This window comes from Aulonocara sp. 'chitande type north' Nkhata Bay, linkage group LG19 (assembly GCF_057382095.1).
Source record: "Aulonocara sp. 'chitande type north' Nkhata Bay isolate Kocher_YH1m ecotype deep benthic linkage group LG19, A_spYH_male_GT1.1, whole genome shotgun sequence".
Classification (NCBI taxonomy): Eukaryota; Metazoa; Chordata; class Actinopteri; order Cichliformes; family Cichlidae; genus Aulonocara; species Aulonocara sp. 'chitande type north' Nkhata Bay.
The window spans coordinates 29,639,695-29,657,070 of record NC_141362.1 but is presented as its reverse complement, the minus strand read 5'-3'; the positions used below and the strand labels follow the sequence as shown (position 1 = coordinate 29,657,070).

Here is a 17,376-nt window from a genome sequence, read left to right as displayed (position 1 = left end):
ATGTCTTTTGTCTTATTCTTAGGAGTATTTTTAGCATTGCGGTCCTCCTCACCCTACGAGCTCCAGTGTTGCCAGTCAGATCTGACGCGCGTGCCTTCCTCTGATTGGCCAGTTCCTTCAAAGAGTTCACTCCATCGGAGAACATCCCAATCAGCAGCTGAAGAGGCACCACGATGTCCAGCTCCGACAGCACCTGAGCTCCAACGAGACACACAAAAATGTGGATCATTTATTTATACTTGCTACTTGTGTGGTCTAAATCATAAACCAATCAGTCGGTGATAACCATAACCTGAACCCTATGGTATCAATTCTATAAATAGTTCTGGAGACAAACAGCCATTCAACTAACACACAGGATTTTTTCCTTTTCTCCAAAACATAGGGTTAGTGTTAGAAGGCATCACAAGGTTAATATACTTCTCACAAAGTAAATAGATTTAGTGTTATTACTTTTTGTCATCCTTAAAACCATACACTTGTACATGTCTGCATTACAGTTATTTTGAATGCATGCAGGTTTATAACTCTAGTCTATTTTTTGGGAATACTGGGCGGCGTCAGTTAATACCTTAAAAACTTTGGCTAGTAATATAAAAGCTCCGTATTTGGCAGAAAATTAGACTGCTGCCTGTGTGACTTTATCACACCACATGCCGAGAAAACATTAAACTGAAGCTCAACTTCTGTATTTGCTGTGAACGTGACCTATTTACTCCAGCTAAATTAATACAATCTCTTGATCACAGTTGTGAGAGAAAACTTGAAATTGATCCATGTATACAGGGCGGCAAGCTGTGAGTGCATATGGGATGAAAGGCTAAATCCCTCCTATCTCCATCCGTCTCATTCTGTGACCCAGATCCATATTCAGCAGGGCCCCTGCCCAGACTCTCGCACTCTACGACAACCTGTGCAATTCACACTCACTGTGGATAGAACGGCGGGATGAGAACTTGACACAGGACGGCGTGTTTCTGTGTGCTTTCGTGTGTTTGTGTGTGCATGCTTACATGAAGCCACAGCAGAGCCTGCTCTTGCACAGACGCGGGGTAGCCAGAGAATCTGCAGCTGATGAAGCCAAACATTTCCTCCATAGAGAAGGGAAGTGGGCACAGCTCAATATCAAACATCTTGCTGTGAATAGAATAACAGCAGTACCATATAAATTCATCCACATAGCGATCCTTTGATACTGTTACACAATGAGTGATGCTAACTTGTAATATTTTAAGTTTTTTTTTAAATTATTATTATTGTGCTGCAATTTTACTGCAAGCATCTCTGCCCACTGTATGCAATATATGCCATGAACAGTTAAGGGAGATGGATATACCTGAGCACTTCCCGGAACTCTTTGAGCTGGTTGTCGGGCACCTCAGTACGGATGGCCTCCAGCCACTCAGGCATAAAGCACTCCCACAGTGGCTGACTAATGACGTTGTAAGGTATTAGACACAGGATGCGGTTCAGACCCTCTTTCAGCTGTGTCACTGTGCTACATGACTTATCCCAGTAACCGCCCACCTGAGAAAAATGTGCATAGACCAGTTTAGACCAGTGAAAACTCTCCTTCACGTAAGGTATTAAAATCCTATGATCTTATGATGACGCTGTAATATCTTACCCTTGCAAATTCTACAGGTTTGGGCAGCAGGCACATGACCATGACATCAAAGCGCACTTCACACACTGTCTTTAGCCACTTTGTGACAAACTGGGGCTTCAACTTCTCCACTAGGCTTCCGACTTCGTCGTCCATCATGTAGGCGGTGGAGTGAAACCACTGGAAGACCATGCTGACCAGCCGAGCCAGACTCTCTGTGGGCGTGTTCTCATTGGGTGTGCACAGACTTACCTGCAGATGTGAACAAAGAAACTCGGAAATTGAAAAGAGAAGTGATGAGAGGCAATGTGCCATACACATCGTTTTTGCCTGCTCCCTGTTACTGACAGATACAGCGACACCCTGTGATTACGCACCAGGAACCAGATGCCAAACTGACTTAGAAGGCGCTGGTCATGCTGGTCATCCTCTTTGTTATCAAACTCAATGTTGTCCAGAGAGTGGTGGGAGGCAGACAGGCCCATCTGACGACGCCGATTCAACTCAAACTCACGCTGCTCTGCATGAATTTCTGCCTCTTTTAGGAGGCTGGAGGTATACACAGGATAAGAGAGGGATTTGAGAGGGCACAGAGAGAAGGTCATATGTGAGATAGAGCAAAGGAGAAAGAGCAGAGGAGAAAATCTCACTTTTTTTCGTTTGTTTTTGTTATTTGTTTAATCTGAACTGAGGCAGCATTGTTGTCTTTATATTTGTCTTGAAGTGTGCTTCACAGAGTCACAACTATATGCTCTGTAACACCGTGCATGTACCTGATAACGGCTTCCACGGTGCACACTAGCTCCTCTGCTCCGCACTCACGGGTGTTGATGGGAGGGGGCGAGGTCTGGTACAGATGGGTCTCCGCCGCAGCCCCCACCTCGCTGCTGTGGTGGTTGACATGGCAACGCTTGCAGTAGCGGACAGGCCGGTTGCCATGGCGCCCGCAGCAGCCGGCTGAAAAGCAGGTGACTACAGCCCTTCTAACATGAGAGCTACAGTTCTGCAGTTTGAAGCCAAGAAACAAGGGGGGGAGCAGAGGGAAGAGAAATCAGTTTGTTTCTATTCTTGTATAATAGAAAAATTAAAAAAACACTTCCAATAACGCCTGATGACAATCGTCTAAAAATAAACATCTCTCAGGGCTCAAAGGCAACTCTGATAATGAATATCACTCTCTCCGAAGATACAAGGATCTGTCCACATCTAAAGCAATAGAACAAGTCTTTATGTGTCCCCGCGGTGTCTCAGGTTTCTAAAAATAAAAAGCATGGCACTAGAGAGCCACCCTAATCTGATCAGTCTCTAATCTTGTGCCATTAGAGGCATGAATTGCTCCCTATCAAATTAACATATCTGGCCTCAGATGGTGAGTGCTCTTATTCATCCATGTTGCTTTGAACAACAAAAAAATGCTACTCTGATAATACTCACACTGTTGTTCTCGCATCACGGCTCTTAGATATCATTATGTACTCAAAAGTAGCTATTTTAAAATGACAAGTAATGCCTCATTTATGAGTAATATGTCTCAGCTAACACTGAAAGAGCTAGCACAAATCTCAGTTGGAGAATGATTGGAACAAAAGCTGCTCCAAAAGGGAGGTGGTGAATTATAAACGGCTGGGCAAACCATGGTGGAGGCCAGCTGTTTCAGAGGACAAAGAGAGGCAGCTGCTGACCTGACGGGAATACCTGAGATCATCATCACGCACTCAGTTTTCCCAGTGTCTCCCAGGAAACAAGCAGGAAGCACTCAGCAACAGCAAACAAAGATCAGGCCCCAACAGGTTATTTTGAAAGGTCTTTACTGAGCTGCTTCAGTGAATGGACTCCTCAGGGGAGATTCAGATTCACAAATAAATGAGCTAACTATGGATCACAAATAAAGTGTATCTAAGTTCATGTTTTCACAGGTCAGGGAAGTCCTCTATGTTTTACCAGTGTATTGTTTGCTGTGGAGACTTTTATTATTGTGAGGAAGTCAGGTTAATAAGTAATGGCAATGACTGAGAGTACACAGCACCGTTAATGTCATTATGCTGCAGTGTAAATGTCTTACCTTCTTTTGACAAATGGCAGATATCTCTGCTGCAAGAAAAATAAACATAACTGAAATACAACTGTTTGCAAAAAACATACGTATGTCTTGAAAATTGGTTATATTTTCATGGAAATTAGAACCTCAATATAAAATATATGGCAGCTTGGAACACAACGCATAGCAGCTAATAAAGGTTTTATTGTAGAGTGCATACGTATCTTATCTTTGCTCAGCACCTTATTGACTGTAAATGCTCACCTTGGGGCAGGAGTACATCAACAAGCCATTCAGCGTGATCTCTGGAAAGGTCGAAGAAATTATTTAACAATGCATGACTTATGTGTATGATATAAATACAGTCATTCCAACTGGTGTATACACATCGGTATCAGCTTCCTTACAGAGCTGGAACACAAAAATATCTTCTCAATAACAAAAAAAACCCCTGAAAAGCCAATTTTATTATAATAGTCTCTGCGCTAAAAAAAAAAAGAGAGACAAGTGGATGTGCTTTTTTGTAATGATGATCTCATTATTGGCACAAGGGAATTATGTAACCATGCCAATGTGTTTCCCCTGGGTTACAAAGAGGAATAATGAGGGAGGCGGTAGGTGATGTTTGTTTGCAATAGCATCCCACTCAAGGAGGGGGAGGATTGAGGGATGGAGGAAAGAGGTGAAACAGATGCGTACCCTGCTATCCTCTGGCTGCACTCTTCACATATATAAAGAGGAGGGGGCTTGTCTCCCAAGGCCACAGAAAGAGTAGGATCTATACACATCTGCAAAAGTAATAAAGTTAGTCTGAGATAATGGAGGTGATATTTGAAAAATTAACACATTATATTCAATGTTTTATTTGCAACCAAGATGAAATACAGTAAAAGTAATGAGGTTTTCTTAGGTTCCAAATAGCTAAATAATAGGACACTTACACTTTACACACATTGACCACTTTGTTAGGTATACCTTGGCATTCAAACGATGCTCAGTTGTTACTAAGCGGGCCCAAAGCGTGCCACCACCTGCAGCCTGAGCTGTTGAAATAAGTCTTCTAACCTAAGTATTCTAACCGTAGCATCTGAATGTAGCAGCAAAATGATTTTTTTTGAATTTTGGTGAATTGTGGTCTCAGTTTCCTGTTCTTAGCTGACAGGAAGAACATCCAGTGTGGTCTTCTGCTACTGTATCCCATCTTCACTGACTGTAGTTGCACTTCTCTGACCTCTAACATCAACAAAGCATTTTCACACATTTTCTCTTTTTTCAGGCCACTCTCTGTAAACCTGAGAGACGCATGTGTAGGCAAACGCAAGAAGACAAGCAATTTCTGAGATACGCAGACCAACCTGTCTGACACCAACAACCACATTAAAGTCAAATCGCTTTTTTTTCCCCATTCTGATGCTCAGTTTGAACTTCAGTAGGTGTCTAGATAAATGTTGATGCTGCCATGTGATTGGCTGTTAACAGGTACACCTAATGAACTGGCCAGTGCATTTTGTCAATTATAAGCACAGCGATTTTATAACATATGATGTAAATTTAAGAAGTTCACATTTTCCACGTGTCCCTGTCACATATCTAGGCTACTCTCTCACCCAACAAATCATGTGACGCCTTTACCTGTGTCCCCACGCCTCTGTGTGGATGGCTGCGTGCATATGCTGCTCCACTGTCTTGCAACCTGTGCCTGGCCCTGTGCTAAACGCCAGTGCTCGTGGCCTCAATGTTCAGATGGTGCACTGTAATTCACTGTGCTTACTCGATGCCACCCTATCCTCAAGGGCTGCATGGGGTCACCGCTTTCAATTAAAGCCCCCCTTCCCCCACCATACCCCCTTCTTTGCTTCTGGTAATTGAAATCCACCCCCTTTCTACCCGCCTGTTCCTACTCTGTCCGTTTGTGCACAGCTGAGTAAAGGCTGACAAAGCAGAGCAGCACCAATCGCTGATATAAAGTAGCTTAGAATCGGACATGGCAATCTAAGCAAGGCCATATAAGACCTTCCCCTATGCTTACCCCATTCATTTCTCAAGGGAAGACTATCTATTTATGCATCCCAGAAGCATAAAATATTTAAGCTTTAATGATTTTTGAGATTGCAGTCACCTTAACAGCAGGCTTATTGATGGCATTGTGGCATTCGATATGTTGACAGTGGATGGGATTCCAGGCTGAACCAGGAAATGGAAGAGAGAGAGAAATAAGAAAAACAATTGACAGGTGACCACTTTGATAAGTCTAAAGTCTGGTAAAGAAGTAGATGTGGCATAAAGAGAATCTGACCTGTGTACTGCAGTCCTCTGTATTCACTGATGGCTCCTGGTGGCTTCAGGTTCGGCCAGTAATGAAACAGCATCTGCACAGCTGGAGGTTTAACTTGGGATGGGCCATAGGATATGACATAAAGCAGATCCTGCATACAAGATAAACATCATATGTACATGAAAGTGCTGGTATATTTAGGTACATTTGAATATGAATGCAGACAAAGTAAAATAGTAAAGACTAAATCTAAATTTAAAGTAAAATGTAAAAAACAGTAACCAGTAGGCAACGTATTCAGGAGCAAGCAGGGGTGTGTAATGCTGCAAATTATGATATCAATGAGATACCAAGTAAATAAAGGCCAGTATTGCTGATACCACTACCAGCAGAGATACTTTTAACCTATAAAGGCAGCTTATGTAGAGGAGCCCAGCCTTCATCTCTTAGCTTTTCATTTATTTTAAGCTGCAGGGGTTTGTGTTATATTAATGCAACAGCAATACCAGCTGTGTGTTAAATATGAAGCTACGTGCTATTAGCTTAGCAAAGAGAAAAGACTAGAAGCAATTTAAAAAGCTGGCCTGGAATGTAAAAAAAACAGGATGTGGTTCAAGGATAAATCTGTGCTAGCTTTTCTCATGATAAGCAAATCGTAATTGTATTCTTTCAGTACTATTCAGTACTAGTGGGTACTGTTTTCTCCAGCCTCTAGTCTTTTTGCTAATGTAGCTGAACGGTCTGCTTGTTAGCTTCATATTTAGTGCCACTTTTTTGTTAGGCACAGTACATTTCATATTTCTGCAGATAAAAATAAAAGACTCTTAAATCTACATTATGTATCTAAAAGGAGAAATACCTTCCACACTTCCTGTTTGTACTTCATTAGACATTCCAGCAGCTGACAGTGATAAACTAGAAAGAAGCAGAGATCAGATTAACTAAAAGGCAGTTATTACAGTTGCCTTTGGATATCTTAATACTTTGAATATGATTGTTTACCTGGATTTGACGTGTACTGCATTGCAATCATGAGCATAGATGAGGCAGACAAATTGACATAGGCTGGGACTCCCCCCTCCTTCCTACTGGACCCCACTATACACAGGCAAAGAAGGGAAAGAACAATAATGTGAAGGATCACTTCTTTTGTTTGTTGCAGTACAATAGTTGAGAGACAAGTGAATGTGCAAGCCTTAAACCTTTACTTGTCTTTCTAGACATATCATTTAGCAGTTTCATTATGACTGTCTTGTGATAAGTCATACTCACATATAGCCATGGGAAGGAAAGAGGTGCTCAGGTATTCAATGATGTCTTTGTGGAGGAAAGGGGGAAATGTGGCTAAAGTGGAAATCATAGTATAGGGCAAAGTGCTGAGAATATCATCGCTCAGAAAAGGCAGGAGGCAAGTTGTCGTATAAAAAATGGATTGTCCCAGGTCTGAGAAGAAAGGGAAAATGCAAAAAAAGACAAAGAGAGATACACAGACACTCCTTCAATCAGCTGTACATACAGTATTAGCATACTGTATGCAGCCACAGATGTCAAAATTTCATGAAATTTCAGTTATTTATTAGTAGAACTGAAAAAAAAATACTTGGAAATGTGAGCTTCTTTAAAAGCCACTGAAGTAAACTTTACCCTCAGGAAAAGTAGAGAAATCTAGTCAAGCAAATGATTTTTTATGCATTTGAGGGTTTGTCTGTTTTTTAACAATGGTCAAATATTCATGAAAAGTAAGAGCACTGACTGTGATGCAGCCTTGGCTGTGAAAAACTGTGTGGATGTAACTCATTCTCTAATGTGTTTGTGATGTGTTAAAACAGCATTACACTTGCCTATGTGTGTTTCCCCTTATATATTTGCACATGACAACATAAGTAAAAACATTTCTCCCACTTTGCATAACAAACATGCAGTCAAGTATGATACACAGAAGAGAAGGCCTATGTCTGGTGTATCCAATGGCTTATGAACGATTAAGTTGACAGGATCCAGCGTGCTCCCAATCACCCCATGCATCCCTCAAGATCCTCAGCAGGACTTCTCTCCTCCCGTTACAAAAGAGGCCAAAAAAGCAGCAGTGGCTTCATGCAGGCCAGACGGTTCGGGGATGATGATGACAAACAGTGGTGCACTGGGCCTTGACTCACCATGCTGACCGTGCTGCAGCAGGGGCACGAGGTCAAGCAGGGTCACGAGGGTCACATAGAGGCCCTGATAGTCCAGAGAGGGGTACTCTGAGAGCTGAGCGTCCCGACTCTGCTGCCCCTGCCCCCCGCGGTCTGACGGGGCATCGCGCAGAACGCTGTAAAGGAGGGAGCGAGTAACTGTAGGGTTGATGGAACTGACTTGTGGTCTTAGAGATGGGGTGAGTGGGAATGGCACAGGAAAAAGACACATGGTCATGGGCACGGCCAAATTGGAAGCTTCCTGGTTCTCCTTCCTGCCTGTGCGGGACAGAATGCTGCTCCGGGGCGGGAGGGGAGGGGAGGGAAGGTAGGAGAGGGGAACAAGGGAAAAAAAGAGACAACAAAGACACAAAAAAACAGCACATTACATTGAAATGGCACTACAGAGACAGCGTAAATAGAAAAAAACAAACCCAGATAAACCCCACATAGGATGCAGTGTCTCACTATTTAACTGTATAACTGCAGGCACGGGCAATTTTTCCCTGCGCTGTCTGTTCCGTGTGACTTTAATTGAATTTATCTCGTTTTGTCTATCTTTGCACTTGGAAAACAAACAAAAAAAACATGAGCACAAACTGCAATGATCACTGCATCTCATGCGTATCTGGTGACAAGGAGCAAAAATATAAAAAATGGCATGTTTTCAGTGGCAACCCCATACTTCTCCAAAAAGGGACAGCTCAAACGGCTGTCCCTCGATGGCTGCCATCTTCCAATCGGCAAGGTCAGTGGCTACCATGCAAAAAAAAAAGGCCAATGAGCCATAACAGTATATTTTCCAAATGAAATTTCCTTGTCTTTAGTGGGGCTGTCAAGGATGGGAGTGACACCAAATTGGTTCGGGAAAATACAGAGGTGACACTTTTGAAACATGCTTCAGCCAGTAATAAACATGTGTGTGAGGTTAGATCAAGTGCTCTTAGGTCACAGCACATGTTTATTGCACCAGAGAAATAATGTCTGTATGCATACATTATGATACTGTACCAGTATCATCAGGAGAAATAATGAGATCCAACAGGCATATGGATTCAGGTTTCTAAAATAAATGTAACAACTAATCTACAGTAGAGGAGAAACTATAATGACAAAGGAATAGGTTGTATCGGGGGAGATGACTGGTAGCATTATGTTTGTGAGCTAATGCAGGATGGACAATTGTGTTTGCTGTCCCCTGGGGAAAGGTGGTGGACATATTCGATTTTAAAAGAGGAGAAAAACAAAAAAACAAAAGCAAAAACTAGTCGGGTTGAGTGTGGAGCGTCTAGGGTGGAGGAGGGAGGAGGGGGAGGGCCAGAGAGCATTGCTCTTTTTTTTTCTTTTTTTTTCTTTCTTTTTTTTACTGCACATTATTAAAGAGCTAAGCTGTTCTATCAGGCAAATGATTGGGATTTACCATGAGAGCCCAGATTATAAATGTTGATGTATTGCTTTTTTTTTTGGCTTCTTTTTTTTAAAAGGTCACTCAAAAAGTAGAGTTGCAGCATTTGGAGTTACATGGCAAGTGAGAAAGGGGATTTCTTTTTTTTTTCTCAGATTTTTAACATGGCATAAGAACAGTATAAGGTACCATCATGTGACTGATCCCCTCAAAGTTATACTCTGTAGGATTTAAGTCAGCGTAGATTCATTAAACTATGTAATCAAAGCTGTGTTATTATACAGCATAAACTCAAACAGGACTTATAGACAACGACAAGACTGTATCTCAGAGTATGACTTTTTCACTGCCCATATTTCATATAGAAAACATCATTAATTTGAACAATGAACATAGACATAAACATCAGACGCGCTCACACACACACGCGCGCACACTGAACATATACACGCAAAGACACACGCATATGTGCACACATACACACAAAACGACACGAGAAAATTACAAACGACACATGTAGAAATGCACTGATACGGACACATGACATACATTTACTGTCAAACCCTGTCGTTGCAAAATCATGGACTACATGTGTGTATCAGTTACTCAAAGCACATGTTTCCTGCATTAACATGTTGACAGGTGTGTGAAGTGAAACAACTGTGCTGTGTCTGAAATAATGGCTAAACAGTCTGTTGCAACGTCAGTGCTCACTGATACAGAGAGCTCAGTCTGACGAAGCCGTGCCTCATCTTTAAGAACGCGTATAAAACTTGCTGGTAAAGAGATAACGTAACCCTCTAGCTGACCTGAAATTTGTGCATGAATCAACAACCTCCTCCTTTGGCTATTTCTTTTCTGCGAAGATGACACACACCTGCTCCACTTCTCAAGGCTCGCTACTCCCACTTTCCCACTCTCTCTCCCTTTTGATTTTTTCTTCTATTTCTTCACCCCAGGCTTCAGAAGGCACAGGTGTATGGATAATCCTGGAGTCCCCGCTGAGGAATCCAGACTCCTCTAATGGTGGGCAGAGTGATTTTGTTCTGCATATCTGAGGCTAAGAGACTGTGCTTCGGGAAAATATCAAAGAACCGTTAACAGTGGCATCATATTGAGTGACTCTTTTCTCGCTCGCTTGATACTGCCCCGCAGAGGCACAATCGTCACTCGAGTTAATGTCCATTCCCAGAGTTGCCACCCCTGTCACGCTCAATCTGTGCCCTGAGAGGCTACATTTGAAACACCCCAGTGACTGGTTCAGGACAGCCCTTCAGCAAAGTATGGAGTATCCAGGATACTCTGTGAGCACCACGGCAGAGGAATAATCCTTATGGATGGCTGAGGAGTTGTGTAGAATTGAGGCCAGCAGCCAATCTCAAATAGATTGCACCCTAAGCTGATAATAATGATAGAAGTGAGGCCCACCATTTTTTTTATATATAAATTAGCTAATAAGAAAAGACAGTGCCTCTGTTCTCACTGAAGCTGGCGGGTAGTAATACTGGAACCACAAGAAATATCCTATCTCTGCAGAGCATGTCTGGAAAAATGAAGCTCCAACTGGACAGAGAGGGAAAAAAAAGAGGAAATAGTGCTCTATTAAATTAGACGTGTTCAAAATGGCTGCCTACTTGACCTATGCTGGAAGAGGAAATAACAGGCTGTTCCCTTCACAGCACCCAAGAGAGCAGGCTGACCCTGCAACTGCATAGCCGGAGGAGCTGAACTCCAGGCCCTCTGGGAAGGACACAGCAAACCGCCTCAGGAAAGCGTTCATCTAGCAACCGACCACTGAATCAATAAACATCACTGAGCCATCTATCTCCGCAGCTGCCTTAAAAAGACGACACCATAATTACACAGGAAATCTGCTACAGTCTGTATCTTTCAGAGCAGAAGAGGCGAGGCAACATCTGCCATGATGGCCACTTCCCTAACTTCTTGCTGACATTATGAATTGATACGAGACATTGAATTGTGTCACTGTCATGCCTTTGAGAAAGTGTGTCAGAGCGACCTGCTGTAATTAATCTCATCTGATTGTGAAGGAAGCTAATATCAAACATTCTACAATCTTTACTTCACCTGGTGGCTCCAGAGCAGGGTACTTACCTGAGCAGGGTTTGGGAAAAGTATTTCAGTGTGTTTGCAATGTCTGTTCCGGAGGGCACTGGGTAAATATTGTGTTGCACACGGTTGTGATACTCTTGCAAGTATCGTATCTTAGAGGCAACTGGACAAAATAAAGAGCAGAGCAACAAGCAAATCAACACTAGTGAGATATGATGCACGACAGCAAAGCCATATATCATGTAACTGAACAAGCTGTTAGGTAGCATTTAACATGAATCCTTCAGCTATGAAGTTAAACAAAAAGTCTGTTTTCCCATGGTTCTCTGGCCTTCACCGGGTGACCTTTTTTGTCATAGCAGCAGGTCACAGGAAGCCCTAGAGGAGGCAGTAACCTACTGCTTACAGAAACAAGCTCACACAAAGGTTGCCAGTTCAAGTCCCAAGACAAGCTGGGAAAATGTGGTTATAGCGAACACGAAAGGGGGCTTAAGAAGCAACACAGAGGAACATTTCTGTAATGAGCCCAGCTGGCTGCACTATATTGAAGTAATCTCTGTAGGTTCAGATATGACTGTGCTGTTTGTTGTTAGGAGTTCAAATATGTTGAAGTGGGTGATCGCTGACCCATTTTCTGTGACTTTAGGCAGGAATGTTTAGCTTCCTTCCTGACCTGTAAATGACAAACCCCAAAATAAAAATAACAGCTGCAGGCTTGGAGGATTGTCTGGTCAAAGCATGTGCTGCGATAAATACTGAAGCACAGCATCTTTCCGGTTCATCATAAAATTAAACCTCCTCGGAAAGATAGGACTTTTTTTTTTTTATATTTTTCAACCTTTTAATAATATTGTTATATATATATAATATGTTAGTCACAACAGCAGATTCAGCGTTTTCTGTTCATTCCCTCACTTACTGTCTACCAAACAACAGGAGCAACACCCAACTTTTAACCAGCTGATGGGGCTGGGAACCCCTAACACTGAGTTTGACCCCGTCTTTTATCTATTGTTTACGGTAAAAAAATAAAAAAATAGAAAAAAATAGAAAAAATAGAAAAACAGAAGACAGCGGCTGGTGTCCACCTGACGTCTGAATGAACAACAGACGTCAATATAGTGTGATCAGACCCCACGATTGATCAATATGAAGCCACCATATTGTTCAGTAGCCTGTCAGGTCGACCTTGAGACCAACATTACACTTCGCTTTTCCCACGCGCCTCAGCCAGCCACGTCAATCAAAATCAAATAAAATAGAAATAAATAAATCGGACCACAGAGCGATTCGGACATGGAATTGTTCCATCAACATGCAGAGAAACAGAGGGTGATTCAGTGGCTCTCTGTGTGCACTGAGACCTCCAGCCATCCTCTGCAGTGAGAGGACGTGTTGCAACCTGCCTTGGCAACCGCGGTTTCATCACCAAGGACAGCTCCCCTTGTTCGCTTTCTTGGTTAAACCAAAAAAAAAAAAAAAAAAATCAGTTTCCAGCCCCCTCACAAGACAAAACAGAAACACGCACGCACGGATACACACAGCCGTACTTACACTGCTCTGCCTTCGTAGACATTTCGCAGACACTTGGGGAAACATAAAACCCAGACTGTCAGTTGTTTTGATAGGTTTTTCCCTTCCCGGCGTTGTGTTTCCCTCAGTCGTGAAAAAGTGACTATGCCCCCTTGCAGCCCAGGCTCGTCTTGATTGTACCACTTTGCACGACGGATTTATACGCTGTGGTGTTTTAGCTGTGCTTCGGTCGCTTTTGCGATCTTTGAACGGAAATAAAGGGAGGGCTTGTTTTGTAAATCGTTTTTATATATATTTTTTGAGGTGGTGGTGGGGATTTTGCTCTCTCGTTGCAGAGATGGGTGGTGACATATATGTGACACACCACACCTTTCCAAATGGACTGATCCGGCTTTGACAAATTGTCATTCAAGAATTCCGACAACCCTGTTTGAGCTGATTATAGGAGGGAAATACTAAGCACCTCCGCTTATTTGCCTCAGTGATGCTTTACATGTGTGTATTTGTAATGCATGAAATGCTAAACATGCAACAGATGGTTGTCACACCTTCTTAAACATGTCCTTGAGAAAACATCGTGGGTTTTCTTTCCCCTATTTTATATAAATACAGCATATTGGCCACCGTGGATTGGCAGCGTGTCCTAATATTTTTATACTGATATTTAGTAATATTAATATTAATCTCCACTATCAGCTGGGCGCTTTAAAGAGTACATTGTTATCCAATAACACTTTCGAGCTATAAATGTGCATGTGTATGAATACTTAAGCCTGTGTCTAAATGCAGCATTTCTCATTTAAGCGGCACTTCCGCTAGTAGATGCAGGAGTGAACGATAAACAGACCCTACGGTCTGAGGTCCTGACAGACCCTTCCCATCATGGTTTCTGCCAAGAATTTTGTCTATACTCCTAACTGATGAAAATGATATCCTCAAAGTGTGTTAAAGCAAAAATGTTGTCTTTTTTTATATATCACCCTCAAAACAGTCAATAATCTCAGAAATAAAATACACAATAGTTATCATATGTAACTGTTTATATAGGAAAATAGCTCAGTCAGACTTCAGATTTAACAAAGGTTTTACTTTTTTTCACGAGATTTTACACAGTGGAGAGAGGTTCACACAGTGACATTGCTTGGGTGTCTGTCTGCAGAGTTCCTGTAGAAATCAATCATGTTGAGGTATTCTGGCCTTGTCTTCGATATTCTGGGATATGATGCATGATCCAACCAGCCGGGGCCAGGAGAGTCACAGCAAACACGCATAAGGCAAAGGTAGACTGCTGTAAGAAAGTCCAATAAAATATAACCATGAGTGTTTTATTCACAGACACTGCAAATGTAATCTACATGAAAGGTTATAATACACATTCAATGCAGTGTTAGTGTTTGAGCTCTCAAATATCTTCTTTCATATGTTAAGTTGAACAGAAAGGACTAAGCCAATGAACACGACAGAGGGTCCCAGTCTTAGTGACTCACTGCGTGATATAACTTCACCGCCACCACCCACTTATATTTTCCTGCCATAATATTCTCTCTGTACCTCTCCACCATGGTATTCCTAACCTGGGATGAGCTTTGTAAAAGCCCCTATGGATGTCCCTTAGGACAGATCAACAGATTTATAGTGGCATAAACACTTCCTGCTATGCTGCAGTTTCATCAGAGGATCCCTTTACAGAGGCCAGAGCAGACTTATAAATAACAAATGAATAAAACATCTCTTCCACTCTGCAGACTGGGGAATGCAGTTTGCTTGAATTCTTCGCATTAAGGGCATTTGAACCATCACAGACATTGACTTCCAATGACTGACTATTTTATATTGTTTGCATTTTTATGCCACCATAGTCCCTAAAATGGCATTACTTGTGGTTTAGCATCCATTCAGTACAGGAAAAATATTACTGCAGTTCTTGCTTTTGTTGCAGGACATTATACAGTGTAGATATTCAAGGATGTCTGCCTGTTCAATTACAAGTACAATAAAAGTTAGTCAGTCCTACCACTGGCCCAATCTTTTCCTTGGGTGGCTTGCTGCAGATGGTTGACCTCTGATTTTGCTTAATGTTCTTCAGCAGCAGCAACCTGGTTAGTGTGGGTCTCCTAAAAAGCAAGGACATCTTTCTTGAGACAGCTCACAGTAAATCTCGTTCACAGAAGAAAAATGTGTCTCTGGAAACTTCTCCTCACATCCTGTGAGATACTGACAGATAGCCTGTACTTTTATCTAATTCCCATCACTCTTCCAGGGAGGAGTTACTTCCATGGACCAAAGACATTTGTATAAACATACAGAATGAGTTCTCATCACAGCAAATTCGGTCTTGGTTGTGTGCCTGAAGATTAAAGTGGACTGAAAGGGGGAAATATTGGTTACAAAACACTGATTTCGAGCCTGAATGAGCACACAAGGTGTCTTTTTTAATGCTGAACAGTCGTTAGTTAAGCACACAAAGTCCTAAATTAAGAACACAGCGATCAATTGTTGGCAATTGTTTACAACATTTTTCTCTCTAGAAAGTACACAGGACACAGAGTGCTGAAGAAGTAATATGCATTTGCTGGATTTTTGATAATCCATGTAACAAATATTGATTAATATTGATAATACAACAACAGCATTCAATTTAATTCAAGTTTATATATATATAGTACCAGCTCACCACAATAATCACCTGAAAGTGTTCTATACTGTAAGATAAAGTTCCTACAGTATTGGAGAAAACCTCAAGCCACCCCAATGAGCGCATACTTTGCAACCATGGGAAGGGGAAACCTCCCTGTAAACAGGAAGAAATCACTAGCAGAGCCAGACTCATGGAGGGGAAGCCATCTGCAGAAGCCAACTGAGGGTGAGGGGAAAGAGAAAACATAAAGTCCAGTAATAACCTGAGCCTATAGCAGGATAACTAAGCGAAAGTTTAGGGTTTGTTGATCCAGCCCCAACTATACCTTTTATCAAAAAGCAAAGTGTTGAGTCTAGTCTTAAAAGTAGAGACAGCGTCTGTCTCGTGAATCCAAACTGGGAGCTGGTTCCACAGGAGAGGGGCAGCATAGTTGAAGGCTCTGCCTCCCATTCTCGTTTTTAAAAACTCAAAGAACCACAAGTAAACCTGCAGTCTGAGAGTGACATGCTCTGTTGGGATAATATGATACTATGAGGTCTTAAAGATATGATGTGGCCTGATCACTGTGAGGAAAATAATTTTAGAGTCAATTCTTGATTTAACAGTGGATTAACCAGAGGCTTTTTAGAGAACATTTAGCTATCAATAACTGTATTACTATCACTACACAACTTGTATATTAATTCCATATATAGATAGAAATTTTTGTCATTTCAAAAAAATATATTATGGTATCTGAACCAGAACCACTTAACAAAAATCTTCAAAAGATAGTCTTCACAAGTCAACACAAAGACAGGGCTATCCAGATGTCTGAGTAAATCTCTTGTATTTCTGTTCTGTTCCATTCTATTCTGTCCTTCTATTTAATAGACTGGAGGACAGACTGCCTGAATAAAACCAAAGGCATGTATTGCTTAACTTTGTCATTTAAGGCTTTTCCTTTTTAATTCCTTACTCGGGGTGATTGCAGGGTAATTGTAGATTTATATCAACATGGCAAGTCGATGCAAATAATAAAACAGTGTCCATTGTTTATGATTATTTGAAACCTATAGTGTACATACAAAAAGGTTTTGGCACTCACATTACATGTATTCTGTCGCCCTCAACAGGATGCAGTAAGAACTAGATCTAGCTGGGAAAAAACAGAACCAACTTTATCCCTGAAGTCTTTACTACTAGCATATACCTGTTCACACAATAGTCGACACTGAATAAGAAAAATATTCCAAATCAAACAGTGTTAAGGGATCAATACGTGTATGTATTGCAAAGATGCATTGCTGCCGTTAGCTTTAACATAATAATCAAGGCGAAAATTGGTGGTGCAGCCTGCATCACAGTAACGTCATCTCATAGGTCTGCCTCTAAATGAAAGAGGGAAAGGTTAATAGACAAACCATGCGCTGGGTTGCATTGTCTGGAACATTTTCTATAATATTATACTTAAAATTGCATACCGCTGTTCGTCACAGCTCCCGATTCTCCTGCAGAATTACTGACAATGTCATCAGTTATATAAAACATAAAGGGAAGCTGAGAAGTACTATCTTGACCATATGATTGTGACACGTACGTAGCCCATTTCTGACTACTGCAACCAATTAAACGCTAGAGGGCGCTCGCAAACG

General features: G+C 41.7%; 2 protein-coding genes across 7 annotated transcripts in view; both read right to left on the bottom strand.

Annotated features, from left to right (window-relative positions):
* The window catches only part of unc79 (unc-79 homolog, NALCN channel complex subunit), a 32,588-nt gene extending 19,305 nt beyond the window's left edge, over positions 1-13,283 (bottom strand). For 4 of the 6 annotated variants that reach the window (XM_086274410.1, XM_086274412.1, XM_086274413.1 and 1 more), the window contains exons 1-17: positions 13,126-13,283; positions 11,614-11,734; positions 8,076-8,389; positions 7,192-7,362; positions 6,922-7,017; positions 6,779-6,834; positions 5,941-6,070; positions 5,764-5,828; positions 4,344-4,432; positions 3,909-3,949; positions 3,669-3,697; positions 2,380-2,609; positions 1,984-2,155; positions 1,628-1,858; positions 1,337-1,527; positions 1,014-1,137; positions 53-193 (exon numbers count right to left, since the gene is read on the bottom strand). In XM_086274410.1, the coding sequence (XP_086130536.1) occupies positions 53-193; positions 1,014-1,137; positions 1,337-1,527; positions 1,628-1,858; positions 1,984-2,155; positions 2,380-2,609; positions 3,669-3,697; positions 3,909-3,949; positions 4,344-4,432; positions 5,764-5,828; positions 5,941-6,070; positions 6,779-6,834; positions 6,922-7,017; positions 7,192-7,362; positions 8,076-8,389; positions 11,614-11,734; positions 13,126-13,147 (2,223 nt within the window). In that variant the 5' untranslated portion in view covers positions 13,148-13,283. The remainder of the gene's footprint in view (positions 1-52; positions 194-1,013; positions 1,138-1,336; positions 1,528-1,627; positions 1,859-1,983; positions 2,156-2,379; positions 2,610-3,668; positions 3,698-3,908; positions 3,950-4,343; positions 4,433-5,763; positions 5,829-5,940; positions 6,071-6,778; positions 6,835-6,921; positions 7,018-7,191; positions 7,363-8,075; positions 8,390-11,613; positions 11,735-13,125) is intronic. The other 2 variants (XM_086274411.1, XM_086274415.1) reach the window with 2 other exon arrangements.
* Positions 13,284-14,175: 892 nt separating this feature from the next.
* On the bottom strand, positions 14,176-15,295 carry LOC147307317 (cytochrome c oxidase subunit 8A, mitochondrial). Its single transcript, XM_086276041.1, has 2 exons — positions 15,119-15,295; positions 14,176-14,392 (listed from the first exon to the last, which is right to left on the bottom strand). The coding sequence occupies exons 1-2, from the start codon at positions 15,233-15,235 to the stop codon at positions 14,282-14,284; spliced, it is 228 nt and encodes a 75-aa protein (XP_086132167.1). The 5' UTR covers positions 15,236-15,295; the 3' UTR covers positions 14,176-14,281.
* Between the last annotated feature and the right edge of the window lie 2,081 nt (positions 15,296-17,376).